The sequence below is a fragment of the Rhamphochromis sp. 'chilingali' genome, assembly GCF_963969265.1.
Source record: "Rhamphochromis sp. 'chilingali' genome assembly, chromosome: 18".
Classification (NCBI taxonomy): domain Eukaryota; kingdom Metazoa; phylum Chordata; class Actinopteri; order Cichliformes; family Cichlidae; genus Rhamphochromis; species Rhamphochromis sp. 'chilingali'.
Genome location: NC_137945.1, coordinates 16,755,795 through 16,770,798, shown reverse-complemented (window position 1 = coordinate 16,770,798; position 15,004 = coordinate 16,755,795). Strand labels below are relative to the sequence as shown.

At 45.3% G+C, this 15,004-nt stretch overlaps 2 protein-coding genes across 4 annotated transcripts; both read right to left on the bottom strand.

The window, feature by feature from the left end:
- Positions 1–6: 6 nt before the first annotated feature.
- usf3 (upstream transcription factor family member 3) lies at positions 7–10,262 on the bottom strand. Of its 2 annotated transcripts, none has more exons than XM_080865990.1 (7): positions 10,081–10,262; positions 9,435–9,561; positions 9,287–9,318; positions 9,111–9,193; positions 8,924–9,020; positions 3,957–8,809; positions 7–2,938 (listed from the first exon to the last, which is right to left on the bottom strand). In XM_080865990.1, the coding sequence occupies exons 2-7, from the start codon at positions 9,476–9,478 to the stop codon at positions 1,127–1,129; spliced, it is 6,921 nt and encodes a 2,306-aa protein (XP_080722116.1). In that variant the 5' UTR covers positions 9,479–9,561; positions 10,081–10,262; the 3' UTR covers positions 7–1,126. The 2 variants fall into 2 exon arrangements, with proteins under 2 accessions (XP_080722116.1, XP_080722117.1); XM_080865991.1 differs by having other exon boundaries at positions 9,435–9,558.
- A 1,183-nt stretch (positions 10,263–11,445) lies between these two features.
- On the bottom strand, positions 11,446–14,338 carry naa50 (N-alpha-acetyltransferase 50, NatE catalytic subunit). Of its 2 annotated transcripts, none has more exons than XM_080865877.1 (5): positions 14,125–14,338; positions 12,686–12,819; positions 12,342–12,461; positions 11,932–11,998; positions 11,446–11,821 (listed from the first exon to the last, which is right to left on the bottom strand). In XM_080865877.1, the coding sequence occupies exons 1-5, from the start codon at positions 14,130–14,132 to the stop codon at positions 11,644–11,646; spliced, it is 507 nt and encodes a 168-aa protein (XP_080722003.1). In that variant the 5' UTR covers positions 14,133–14,338; the 3' UTR covers positions 11,446–11,643. The 2 variants fall into 2 exon arrangements, with proteins under 2 accessions (XP_080722003.1, XP_080722002.1); XM_080865876.1 differs by having other exon boundaries at positions 12,686–12,822; positions 14,125–14,337.
- Positions 14,339–15,004: the final 666 nt, after the last annotated feature.

Genomic DNA, 15,004 nt, shown 5'->3' with positions numbered 1-15,004 from the left:
ACTCAAGTTCTAAACCTAAAACTGATTTTGTTTTACTACCAGTCGGTTTAACCAACATTTTTACAACAAACTTTAAAGTGCCCCTGTTATGCTTTTAACTTTTTTCTTCATCATTCAAACCATTTCATAATTTGACATGTTTGAAAAATCCACACCAAAGAGAATTAGAAAGGTTTTATGCAAAGGTTTGCTTGCAATGCCTATTAACGTCTCCCTGCAGAACAAGAAGTATGATAAGGACAACTCAACCGTGATGTCCACAGCTGTCCATTCTCTCCCACAGAACACATGACTATTATTATTCCACTTAAAACTTGACACCCATGTAAAAAACTGGAATAATTTTTCCCATCCTTGAGGAAGGACAGAACGAGCAGTGACCTCAACTCAAAGATGGGCGATAACTCTAAAATGTCTCTTATCAGCAAAATACTCCAAATGCTTTACTGTAAGTCTCCAAGAAGTGCAAAATCACCATTTCAACAAGTGCTTCGTCACCACTTTCTGAACTCATTGAACATTAAAAGCTGCTCTGCACTAACACCAAACACGCGTGGAAAAAACTCTCCAAGTTAAAAAAAAACAAAAAACGAGGCTTTGCCGTGATTTCGATCAAATTCAAACGTAGGATGATGTTAAAGTTAGAAGCGATGGCATGTTTTTATAATGTGGCTACGGCTTTCTGTTTGCAGATGTCAGCTTTTGAAGGGCTACGCCAGTTACATGTGAATTTGGTGGAGCTAACCATCCAGACCAGAATGGGCTCGTGGGAGTGTAGCCTCAAAAAGACAGCAGTGCACAAAGAGGCACACCTTTGCTTGTAGACCTACAAAATAAAATTAGGAGCCTATAAGCATAAGAGGGACACTTTAAAGACACACATTTCCATGTTCCTGTAAAATTATAAGATTGCCAATGTTATCATTTGTAATATCTGAACAAACGCCAAAGGGAACATATCTGAGACCAAAACTGTTTTGAACATGTAAACAACAAAAATCACCATTTCAACAAGTGCTTCATCACCACTTTCTGAACTCGTTGAACAATAAAAGCAACAACATTTAAAATTTTTGCTCTAAAGCTCCAGTTCACCATCACATTCACGCTGCAGCAGGAGGTCTCCTCACACGGCCGAGCTGCCGTCGTGGCCCAGAATGTGGCTGATGTTGTGAGCAGGACGATTCGGCTGCTTGCCCGAGTCGGCAGATGCGGTGTTAGAGAGAGACAGCAAGGGAGACATTGGCATCGCTGAGCCATCAGTGGGCATGCCGGTAGCGATTTCGGGAAACAGAGAGGTCAAGTTGAAGTTGGAGATGTGAGGGGTGATTCCAGACGAGTTGGCGATGGGCATCGGGGGCATTTCTGGAAGCAGCGGGAAGCTGGCCTGACCAAAACCCACAGGGCGTGGCGGGGACAGGATTGAGCCAAAGCGGTTGTTGAGTGGAGGAGCGCTCCCTTTGTCGGCACTCGGGCTCGTAAACATTTGGTTGGGAAAGTATTGGAGGGTGACATCACTGGAAAGGCTGGGGTGAGCAGCTGGAGAATAGGAAGGGTAGAAGGAGGTTAAAGTGTTCTGAGGCTCAACAGGGAGGAGGGACGGCGTACGGGAGGCGTTCGGCTGGCTCACTGGCGGGATGAACGTAGAGTTTGCATTGATGGGAGGTGGAGGATTCATCCCTCCCTCAGGAATAAAAGGGAAACCAAAGTTTTGTGTTAGGTGCTGATCAGGAACCAGGTTGTTGTCGCTAGGAACCTGAGCACTGTCTGACATGAAGCGCACAATGGCGCTACGCCGTGCCTCTCCTCCAGACTGCGGTCGGCTCAGCAGCACCCCACCTCCAGGGGGCAGAGGCAGATGGCCCTCAGGCTCAAACGGGTTGCTCGGTCTGAGCGTACCGGATCGAGGCCGGTCGCCAGGTCTCAGTTTGGTGGGCTGAGGATCTCTGGCAATGTGGCGAGAGTGTTGGCTAACAGCAGTGGGTGGACGGGAGGGGGCGGAGGAGCGGCCTGGCTCAGAGCTGCTGTGTGGGGGTGGAGGGTGAGGGAGTCCTGATCGCACACCTGGGCCTGGGTGCATGTTACTGCTGACCTGAGAAATGTGGCCCTTGTTTCCCTCTGCAAGTCGCATAGGCGGAGCCTTCTGGGTTTGGGGAACACTGGGACTGGAGGTCTTGGCCTGTATGTCTCCTGACGAGTTTCCAGGCACACAGCTGTACTCCATGCTGACCGGAGGACAGCACTGCACTGCTCGTTGGTGGTTGCTCTGCTCAGGAAGGTGGGGGGACAGGAGGCTTTGCATGAAACTCTGATGACATCCATCCTGTTCTCGAGGCAGTGCTGGTCCAACCTGGACCCCTTGTGATCCAGGATGAGCTCCACTGTAGCCCCCACGATTTCGGCCATCTGTTGCAGGGCCCATCCTGAAACCTGGCTGTTGCTGCCCCTGAGGCCCCCTCTGGGAGGGAGGCACTGGTTTAGATGTCATGTCACTCCCACGAGATACCTGAGCCTCAAAACCACTGAGCTGATGTGCTCCTCCTGCACCCCCCATTGCCTTAAAGGGCGGACACTCTGAGACCCGCTGAACATCAGCGGACCCCGGATGGTCAGATGGCAGACGGCTCTGTGGGTTATGTGCAATGTTGGCCTTCCCTCTTGACGTGTCCAGATAACCACGGAGGTCTGGCTGCTCCTGAGCGCCACTGTGACCAGGCTGAAGGTGGAGACCGATGCGCTGCTGCTCGCCACTAGTGGAGCTTTTACCGATGAGCGCCTCAGCAGAGTAGCTGGACACACGGTGACGTTCCTGCCGAGATGGAGTGCAGGCCAAGTCAGACGACCGTGACACAGGATTGGCGGGAGGAGAAATGAGCTGCTGCTGCTCCAGACTCCTAGAACTCATCATCCTCTGCATAGCATTATGGTCTTGACCAGACTGAGGGAGAAAAAGTGGAAATATTATCAGTGACACCCTCAAAATGAATCTTAACTATCATAAATCAATAAGAGCAATAAAAACAGATCAGAGTGGAGTCCAGTGGTGCCCCTTAGTAGTATTTTATGCAGCTTGTGAGGGCAACAAACATAAAATGCACTACTGAACATTTTCAACACCCACAACTCATGTCACGCTACAATATATCAGCCCAGAAAATGAACAAGGGAGATATTTATTCAATTTCAACATCTGTTCTTCCCATCATAGCAGACCAAACCTTTCTAACATTAACAAATAAGGCTGCTGTCCAGAAATTCAGAAAACTCAATCAACTTAAAGAAATCTATCAAGAAATGAATTAATCACATAAAAGACTATCCTCTGAACTGACGCAAGTTGTGACTTTGTAATGTGATGTAATGTAGTGTGCCTTTTTCTTGCATGGCCCTCAATCATATGTTAAGTCCCAAAAGTGGCACTCTGTCATCAAAACTTTGAGAACCCCTGGTGTACAGTGTCATCCAACCACAAAGCATGTGTTAACATTTTTATCCTGACAGCTCTCAGATGTTCATGAATAGATAGTAGAAATTAAAACAAAACACAATGATTGAACTACATTTCAATTACAAACAATCTTAAATTTACACTCCTCTGTCTACACTGTGGCTGTAAGGGCAGAGCTGCTATTTCACTGCAAAGTCCCCCACACACTATAAAGTGTCAATACTGTGATTGTTTTCTTTTCATGATTTTTTTTTCTTTCTGTAAATGAGAGTTTCTCTGTGGTAGACTGTTGCAGCAGCCAGGTGTTTGTATAAAGGACACTTAGGTAGTTAGGCAGAGTTACACTAACTTAAACTGTTTCAGATCTCTTGCACAGGAAAAAAAAAGTCTCATGGGGTAATACTTAGTAAATGGTACATGGAGAACAAAAACATTCCAGTGGACTGGTTTTCAAATATGCTTTATGCTAAAAATGCAACTGTCACTTTTTATATCACATGACACCAACCTTGAGGTGGTCCTGCTGGGCCAGGTGATTACTGTGATGGCCCCTGGAACTGGCTGCCTGTGCTTCACAACTCTTTTCCTGGTGCCTAAAGTGCTGCTGCTGGATCTGCTGCTGCAGATGCTGCTGGTGTCTGGAGTGAGAGCTCTGCTGCTGCTGCTGCAACTGCTGCTGCTGTTGGTGTTGTTGATGCTGTCCCTGTGGAGGCTGTTGGTGTGTCTGTTGTTGGTGCTGCTGGGGATGAGACTGGTGCTGTGTTGGCTGTTGATGCTGCTGTGATTGTTGGTGTGACTGCTGTGGATGTTGCTGGGTCTGCTGCTGCGTGTGCTGTTGATGCTGTGCCTGTTGTTGTTGATGTGAAGGATGCTGCTGCTGCTGAACTCCAGACTTTTCCAGGTGATGCTGCTTCTGCTGCAGGCCAGCAGGTGAGCCTGTTTGACTGCCTCTGACGAGTGCCCGCTTCTTCTGGACATGCTGCTCTTGTTGCTGCAGCGCCCTCTGGTGTATTGAGTGGCGCTGTGCTGGGTCTGACTGTGTCAAGTGGTGCTGCAGATGATACAGATGGTGCCTCTGCTGCTCCTGCTGTTGCTGTTTCATGTAAAGGTTCCCTCCCAGATGTTGACCAGGCTGTGTTACAGCATGCTGCTGATGCCCCTGGGGCAGATGAAGTACCCCTGGCTGGTTCTGCTCAGGAGGTCCTTGTGGAGGGCAGTGCCCATCTGCAGGCCTAACTACCGGGCTCATAAAAGAGTTTGCAGAGAAGATAGGGCCTCCACCTTCTGAATTAATCCTTGTCATGACGGTTGAGGAAGACGACGGTAGCTGACCTACCATCATCTGGTTGTGGTCAGCGGCTTTCACATCCATGTGGTTGACAGGGTTACCAGATGGAGGGCAGGGCTTAGGTCGTTTACCAGTGTTTAACATCACCTCATCCTGAGCCTGCCGCTTGGAAATTAGCTTTACTTGTCGCTCGCCAATACCAACTCCTCCCTGAGCCCTCATTAGTGTAGTCTTTAAGGGGATGTACTCATTTGGCTGTGTAGCACCTGAACAGGGTGAGTGAGCATTATTTGAGGCTTGGGATATAAGAGATGAGGTCCCCGCAGGAGAGGGAGTTGAGGCCTGTTGGCCAGGCAGATTTGGGGAGCCAGGGTAGGGCTGGTGACTAGAGCTGGGCCTAATCAGGTTGTTGACACTGAGGCTTGCCACTGTCCCACTCTGGGATGAGTTCTGAGACTGGACCTGGGGAAGAGGCTGAGACTGGGAGTAAGAGATGTTTTGTGGATGTCTGCTTCCACCGGCTGCACTCACAGGCCCTTCCCCAACCTGTCCTCTGACAGACACCTCAACAGCAGGTTTAACTGTTCCTGGGTCAATAGGCTTATTCACTTTAGCCTGCTGCCCAGCTGAGCCTCGTTCTTTACTGGCTGACACTGGTGTGGTTTTTGTGGGCTCCCACGTGGCTGTGGTGGGGTTAATAGATGCAGTGTTTTCCCCAGAGCACCCTCCACTCCTCCTTCCAGGGCTGTCCTGCTCCAGCATGGCTAACGCCAGCATCTCTGCCTGCTCATTTGTGAATGTAAATGTTCCAAAGGACCCAGATGATGCACCGATAGTGTGGCCTTGGGGAAGCATGGACGCCACAGAAAACCCTCTACCACCCCCAGCTCCAGAAGACATGGGAGAATCAGTCTGCCTGCTAGAGGTCAAAGAGTGCTCCAGAGTTTGATCATCTAAGTTAGTGTACACCTGTTGAGACAACGAAAAGTCCTTTCTAGGAGGAATGTCAGGAGCCACTACTAAGCTCTCTTTGGCTGCTGGTGTGGACTGCATCTCCTCCTGAGCCTCACTGTTTGGTCTAGGGGCCTGAGGCGGTTTGCCCTCAGTAGGATGGCAGGAGGACAGATTGGGTGTGCTCACATCAGTCTGCTGTGTTGTAACTCTGGGAGCAGTGTTCCTTTTACTAATATCTGAACTTGTTGTAGGGGTTGTTGCAGAGCTGTGCATAGCAGAAAATGCAGGTGCAGATGATGACAGAGTTGTGGACACAGAAGATGAAGGAGTGGCTTGAGACTCCTGTTTATTACAAGGCAGAGAATCTTGTGAAGCAGATCCCTGGGAACCACAAGGTGATGTTTGTTGGGTAGTCTTATTAAAAGGTAACGGTGCAGTTGCTGTGGTACTGCTGGTGCAGACTGGAGTCAAACATACAGTAGAAACAGAGGAAGAAGTGTACAGAGTTTCAGAGGCAGCTGCTGAGGTCACCACAGGTCGGTTTTGTCCAGAAGCAGCAGTGCTGGCAGTGCACTTAGTTTGTGTTATGCTAGTTTCTGTACTGGTGATAGGATGTTTAGCCTCAGCAGTTGAGAGCTTGGTTACAGCTGAGTCGCTGCCAGAAAGTGGAGATACTTTACTCTTGTCAACCAAGTCTGAACTAACCGATGGCTCGATCGATGTGGCAGTGACTGTTGTAACTGCAGTTGTGATGCTGCTAGTGTTAGAATGACTGAATGTCGAATCACTCTGAGACGCACTGACAGAGGTTTTATCCCGTGGATGGGATTGACTAAACACAGCTGGCCCGCTGGATGAACTGCTTACAATCATTTTCTGTGTGTTCTGTTGTGTAGTGACACTACCTATAGCTTTATCTATAGCTGTGACAGCTGTGGTACATGTGGAGTTAATGTCTGTGACTTTAACAGATGCAGACTGTAAAATTTGAGATCCTGTAACCTGAACTGTCTGGCTCTCTCCTGTAGCAGCTATTGGCTTGGCACAAAGAGCTACAGCAGGTTGTGGGGGACTGGTTTCCTTTTTCTTTGCAGCTTTAGTCCTTTTTGCTGCTGCTCTCTTCATATTCAAGGCTGTGCGAAGCCTCTTTGCTGAAGGCTTAGAGGTACTAACCACCAGCCCTGATGTGACTGGGACCTGTAGCTGTCGGGCAGGTAGTGCAAGTGTGGCTCCAGAGATGGATGCTGGAGCAGGAGGCTGCTGCTGCAACACTGATAATGGAGCAGGTGGAGGCTGACCATTGTTCTGACTAGAAATGTTAAGAGGAAGACCCTGAGAGATGCTCTGATTGAGACTGCTGAGGGCCCCTAAGCTGTTGAGAGCCACATTAGTAGTCGGTTCCTCACTGGTAGTGGGCTGGACTAGCTGCAATGTACTCTGGCCACCCTGGGAACTGGCCTTATCAGAAGTCTTCACAGGCTGCAAGGCAAACACCTGTCCATTCACAGTGATAGTCTGCGGGGTTGTAGGAACTGGTGGAGAAGATGATGTCTGGGTGGCCTGCGGAGGATGGCTCGCTTGAGGCTGAACAGGGCGAGGAAGAATGTGCACCAGCTGCTTTCCCCCTACACTTTGCAAGGATGGTGCAGACACCGAGGTGCTGGTCATGGGTATCTGAGTGGAAACAGTAGGGATAGCAGCAGGCACCATGCCAACTTGGGGATTCTGAGCAGAAGTTGCAGCCTGATTGGGTGCCTGGATGATTACAAAATGCTGACATGGTGTTTGACTTGTTATTTCCTCCCTCACAACTGGCTGGGTAGGGCAAGCACTGGCCTGCTGCAGGATTACAACACTTGGATTGTTTGTGTTCTGTGGTACTGTAACACCTGAAGCAGTTGCTCCACCTGGGTTGACTTGCAACACCTGCATGGTCTGAAGGAGAGGAAGCACGGTGGCCTGTGGCTGGGGTACCAGGGCTGGCTGAGGGAGGGGTTGAGGTTGTGGGATTATGGCTGGTTGAAGAAGAGTAGGCTGGGGCTGAGACACGACTGCAGGGTGGGCCACCACAGGTGGCTGCTGCACTATGGCTGATTGAGGAAGAACAGCACACTGAGGTTGGCATGCTAGGATAGGCTGAGGCTGTGTCTGGTTTAGGACTGCTGGCCGTATCTGGGGTGCTCTTTGAAACGGCTGCGCTTGAATGTGACCTGTAAGAGGTGCCTGCTGTACAGGCACCTGTGGTTGCATCTGTATTTGAATTGGGTGAACAGATGGTTTGCTGCCCATTGGACATACAGTCACCTGCTGGATAGGCTGGGTGGTGTTGCTGACTTCTGGAGTGGAAAGACTTTGGCAGACTGGCTGCACTGTGTTCCCTGCCATCTGCAGTGTTGTCCAGGTAGTCTGTGTGCTGCCTGCTGCCCCAGCCCTGAGAAGGGCTTGGCTGGTTGGGATAGCAGTGTAACTTGCAGTCCTTATGGTAGCGTCCTGCGTTACCCATGAGCAACCCTCTGAAGCTTTTGTAGGGTGGGTGGATGCAGGCAGAGCAGAGCCTTCAGTGGGGAGCTGTGAGGCTGAAGTAGCTGCTAAGGTGAGGGGCTGAGCTTGCTGAGGCATTGACGTGGATGCTGCAGGAATCTGGAGGGTGATGTAAGACACAGAAGGTGGCAGAGTGGGTGCCACAGTTGGTGCTTCAACCACACACTGCTCTATCATTCTCAGGCTGGGTGTAGACTGAGTGGGTGCTGCTGCTGACCCAGGGAGAAGTGCAGGGGTAGAAGAAGAGTTGTTAACATGCAGCAGGGCTCCATTAACCCTTAATCTGGCACTGGCCTCAGATGATGGCTGAATAATTAATGTTTCAGATGACTGTTTTCCTGGACTAGTCTCCTTTCCTGCAGGGAATTTCCCATTGCCATTAGAACAAACAATTATCCCCTTTGGGAGCTGGTGAGTAGGGGGAACTTTTGCCACTTTAGCACAGCGTTGTTTGCCCTTCCAGTGGATAGTGGGATCTTCCAGAGGGTTAATGTCATTGGCTTTGAGGAGCTCAATATAGTGAGCACTCTCTCGCCTCAATTCCTCCAGCTGACGCCGCAGCCGACGGATTTCCTCTGCTGCAATGAGGTGTAGAGTTCATGACTTTAACCACACATAATCCATATTCACACTTAACTTGTAGGATACTCCAACTAAATTAGGAAGCTGGTGTGTACAATATTACAATTTACCTTGGACTTTATCTCCTCCTTCCAGAAGCATTGTATCATTTTGTTTCTTCAGTTCAGTGATGTAACGAAAGGCCTGGTCCAGTATCATGTTCTTACTCTAAAAATAAAATCACATTTTTTTCTATTAAAATATTTTGCTCTAATTTCACTATATTTAGGCAAACAGAAACACCAGATTGTCTCTTACCTGTTTAAGTGCTTGGGAACATGGCAAAAGATTACCAATGCGGTTAATCCCGGCATTAATCTTTTCTTTTCTGTGTCTTTCAACTAAAACAACAAAAAGACACAAAGTCATCAGAATTCATGTACATTTAAAGTAAACCCTACACAATAAATCTATGGTCATCTATGGTTTTTTACCTGCATTGTGAGATTCTTTGTTTTTCTTCTTTCTGCAAACAATAAAATAACGTTAAAAAAAAATTGAACAGTTCACATTTTAAACGACCACTTACGGAAATTATTTGACTGAACCGGAACAAACAGACTATATCTCAAAGATGTTTACTTGGGTTTACGGCCAGGTGTCTGAGTTTCAGTCATCTCTGGCATCCTGTCCTCACAGTTGCCTGTATGATAAGGTACCAGTCAACACATCAACAGCTGGACCTAAAATCCATTCCGTGCTCGTCCTGCTGCAAGCAAAACATAAAGCATCCGAACAGAGTATTGATTATAAATAAGAGCACTGTCAACACACCGCTGTGTATCAGCTGAGAAAAATAGTACAGATACACTAGTGATGAGCTCATACTGTTTCATACAATAGCAGATATAAAAGTATTAAATCTGTCAAGCTACACTCAGCCTCTACTACTACCAGATGCTAACAAGCTAGTGTAATTACCCTATCTTTACTCATTTAGATAAAAACACTTACCGACACGTTACAAAATAATTAGAGTGTTACACGAAGTGATTAAACAGATCTTTCTCCTGGGCTTGTGTATCAATATCGGCAGCGAGCGATGTTCATATATTTAAACCTGCAAAGAAACCTAAGAAATTACCTGTTCAGCTAGCTTTCTGATAGCTAGCAGGCTAACAGCTATCTTAGCTTATCGACACCGACATGATTATTAAGCAGAACAACGCCAGTCGCTTCTCGGCCGTGCTCACACAAATGCTGCTTACAGAGAGTAGTTTTCACGAACCTTTAGCCTCGACATTTTGGAGCCCGCTGTTCCTGTAAGAACTTTAAAAATTGGAGGCTAACTATTAGCTAGCAAAGCTTTCAACTCATCTCCCAAAACAATCTGAATAACCTAACTTAGTGCTGAAAGGGGCGGGCCGCACGCAGTCCTGAAAGCCAATAGCATTCCAGAGGTAGGAGGTTATATCCAATCACAACACCTATAAGCATCCAAGGAAGAGTTTAAGGCAGAGGGAGACATAAATCATACACACACACACACACACACACACAAAACCCAATTTCTATACTAAATATTCATAATGTCAAAACATAACACAACTTTTACTGCAAATAGTAATTTATTCATTTAGACGTTAAAAAGTCTTACAATATAGAGCTCCAGAAAAGATAAAATTCTCCAAAGAAATGAAAACATGCGTATACTACAGTGGAGAGGACACAACTCTCCTTGCATGCAGAGGTGTCAGAGCTTCCTCTGGGTAATACACTGTTAAGAGATCATAGCAAAACTCCAAAACTTTCAGCTGAAAGTGTGTGTAATCACTGAAGCTCACTGTGGCAGGAAGTTTGAGAAGACCAATGTCATAAGATGGCTACATAAGGTGCCAAAGGTGTTTAAGGTATGTCTCAAAACACTTGTATATATTTAGAAACAAGCATCCACAAACACCTCCACCATACTACTGAAAATAATGCCCAAATCCAAATCGATCTGATGTTATTCATAACACATTCAATACATTTGTTTGGTTCTCTCGTTCCTTTATATTTTCACTCTTTGTGATAAACCCAGGAGAACCTCTGAACCATTTGCCATTTCAGTGTGGAAAATAAAAATAACAGACTAGTTGAAGGGGGATTTAAATAACAGCCTGGAAATATTTAAAAATTAAAAGTACTGAACGCATATTCCCACTGCCACAAAACCGTCAAGCTTTTCCCCTTTCTCCTGTACTGAGGGGACGCATTTCTGCCCCCCCGGACACAACAAACCGGTCAGACTCATTTCTCATGAGTCCAAAGATTCAGGTGGTGCAGGAATAGAGCTTTGTCTGTTCCACATATCTCAAGTATCACTCCAAGCTGACCACCTGGGACTGCATTTGTGTCGGGGGATGGTCTTTCAAGCACTTTTTCCCTTTACTTTTCCAAACCAACTGATTTCCTTTGATCAACAGCATAGATATGTCCCCTCCAGCTTTAATAACCGCATTTAAAAAACAAAACAAAAAAAAAACAACAATGTGATTTGAAAACACCAACTCTTTCCCCCTCCACCATGTCAACTGTCAGAAGTTGGTAACTTTGTCAACAGGAGCACTATAGGATGCTTAGCTTTTTGTCATTGTCAATTAACAGTATGAAGAGAATTTGAAAAAAAAAGAAAAAAAAAAACAACAACAGGGGACCCTCTTGTGAAATAAATGCAGCAACTTTTATGCTTGAAATTTGTTTTCTCTTTTTAGCGTCCTTTGAAGAAAGTGTTGAATCCTGGGGCATTTGTCACAGTTCTGTTTCTGTGGAGGTGGCCACATTAGTGCCTTTTCCGAACGCTGTGCCCCTACTCTGACTTCTGAAGCTCTCCACTGGGCAGTGCACAAGGACTGCGCAGGCTCTTTTGCAACACATGGGCATCTGCAGGCTCTATCCTCTTGTAGTAATTCTTCTTTGTCTCAATAATCTCAAAGCCAAACTTCTGGTAAAAGTCAATGGCCGACTCATTGCTGATCTGCACATGACTGTAGAGTGGGAAAATACAAATGCATTAACAGGCAGCTCATCTGGAAAATCAGTCAAAAATAATTATTGTATGCAGATAAGTTTTCATGCAAATTCTGCAAACACTCACAGGTAAATATTATCAAAAGTTCCATCCTTCTCGCAGATGTTTAGCACATGATTAAGCATCTTTGTACCTGGCGTAAAGGTAAAAACAAAATCACCAATTGCACAACAGCCTCTTCTTGAGGTCCTCATAACTTTTAAGAAACAGTATCAAACAGTCTAGTCTATCATACATCTCATAGAGGATGACAATTGCTCCTTTTATTAATTTTGTTCTTTTGTAAGGTGAACTTGGCTTTTTGAAAGGTGCCCTCAAATAAAATGTATTATTATTGTAACTTCCGTTATCAAACTAATGACAGTAGAGCTTCTATTCACCTGAATCACACATAAGGATCATTAATGATAGTGGGGAAGAAAAAAAAAAGTTTCTTCTTCAGGAATCAATAACAGAAACAATCTACTACTACTTACCAATTCCAAGTCTACGGTAGGGTGCTAGACAGCCAAGTGTCATGATGTACAGTCTCTTCTGGTTCTGAGAGTGGTCCACTCTGCAGCACACAGCACCCACTGCAATGTCATTGAAGTACGCTGCAAAAAACCAAAACAAAACATGATGCTGAAAGATCAAATACCTCTAAAAGCCACATTTCTACATTTCATTTCCCATGACTGAAAATCAAGCTGTTAAAGTGCATGCAAACTGAATTCCACCAGTCGCTTTCCTCTTTAACGCATCAATGTCATCACATACAGTCATAATCAGGTGTCACCCTAACTGAAGTTGTCTAGGTGTAAGTATTGTGATGTCTTACCTAGCTTTGCAAGCTCTCCAACTTCCAGCACATCTTTGTAAAACTTGTCGTTGTAGCTGACGGGGAAGATGACCTGGTTGAGGCGTTTCAGCTGCTTAATGTTGTGGGGCGTAACGTCCCCCAGCTCGATCCGGCTACTGGAACAAGAGCAAAACGGTCAAATGGCTGACAACAGGTAAACCATTTCATTTAACATTATATGAACCAAAATACAATAAAGACTAATAAACTGACATCTTACAAGCCTTCTATCCTTTATATTTGTTTATAAGCACAGTTCTTTCAGTCTATACACTCAATATTTGAGTAAACACTTTTACTATCAAAGCTCAAAGATGAATTTCACTTTTACTATCAAAGCTCAAAGATGAATTACACAGATAGTTGTCTACTTTGAGTACTGATTAAATCATCTCTCATGAAATGCGTGATTTCGTCCCAAAAGCTATAACACTGCTGAACTGAACCTGTTATCAACTCTTGTATAGCTTAAATCAACATGTCCCCTCTAATCACACACATACATTTACATAATCTACTACTAACAGTAATTCTTTGGACGAATGCCGCTTAGAAATAAATTTTAACAACACCTGCAGCTTGTGCTTTTTATAACTCTTTACTTAAAAATGAAACTTTTCTACCATCAAAATTGATTAATACTCTCCTTTAAATATCTATAGGATGACCAGGGGACATGGCTGGATTTGTGTAACTAGTAAATGACCCACACGTAGCAGTCCACTCGCCTCAGTGAGAGGTTCACTGTGGTATTTATAGGACGACTACACATCCAAGAACTGGTGGAGGTCACGTGTGTTGTCCTTAAGCATGTACAATGAGATCGGTGAAACCCTAAGTATACAATTAATACACTTCAGCCTTTATTGCCCTCGTGGAATAAGAGAATTTATTCAGAAATGTCCAGAAGCATCATTGATAGTGTGTTACTTTGGCAGATCAAGTTACACTGAGTCAGCTGGCACAAACGCTAAAGTTGCTGTCATGTGTGACATTAAAATGGTAACTTTTTTGCCCAACGTGAGATAGCTGCGTCTAAGACTTTCGACAAAACTGGTATGACTCTGTGCAGGTAGCTGAGGTTCGCGGCAAATACCAAAAATAATCAGAGCTATGATTAGCTTAGCTAAACTGGCTTTACTGACTCAGCTCTCCACTAGCAGCGAGCTAGTTAGCTTAGCTTGTTCGCGACCTACACAAACCGACAAGCGGCTAAAGTTAACGACAACAACTAAGACAGCACCACTTCAGTGACGGTGCTGTCCTTTATATAGTGGCCATGAACCTAAATAAAAGTCGTTTCGCAAGCTAGCTAGCCTCGCCGTCACCTCCCCGCCTCCTCCTGTAGGAAAAAAACAGACATGAAAAACTTTACTTGTGCTAAGCTACGTATTCGTGACCCAAAAGTTCACACTCACCCTTTCATTTTAAAGAGATGATATCCCTTATTTTCGAAGAGTATGAACTCTGAAGTTGTTTCGGGTAAAAGGTGAGAAACTGGAAAGAGTTGGGGTCGGGGATGCCTCCCGTTTTACCCTCCACATGTAGCTAGTTACGATGGTTGCAGTTAGCTTAGCCGCCACACTCCTTCCACGACTGTGTGGAGACGGACTGTCAACCCTGACCTCCGCATGCGCACACGCGCCTCTAATGTTAGATATGAGACTTTTTGACCTGGATTTGGACTCTCAGGCTCTTTTCCAGCCAAATTAAGACATTTAAATAACGGTTTATGTGTTGAAAACATCCTGGTTCTCAGTCATAATTATATAGGGCTCGTATTCGTCTCGCATTATTTAAGGGGACCTTACTTCTGGTGTGACATTGAGGCGTGTGAAATGCATTTGTCTGACCTCCGAAAGCAAGCATTATATTTTTTGGGGGAAAAGCGCCTACGTCTTCGCCCCAGAACTGGATTACTACTACTCAATGAAATCTATCGTTTTAGTTTTCTAAATATATTACTGGAATTATTTTTTATATTTATCTACTCATAAAAAAGGAAATCCGAAATTAGTTTATATATGTAATACAGTGTTGGTCATATGGATGCTGAGATTTTCTGTTACACAACGAAAGCGAAAGAAAAACCCATGAGCCCTGTAGTTCTGTAAATTTGTAGTTTGGAGAAACTACCCCAATAAATACACCCCCCAATAAAAAAATAAAAAAACAAAAAAACAAACAAACTGGGGGTATGTATACATATTTAAATAAATGTATTTTATCAAAATTACATTTTTATCGTTTACTCCTAAACCACCTGAAAGATAAACCGGGAGTTGTGAAAGCACCTCC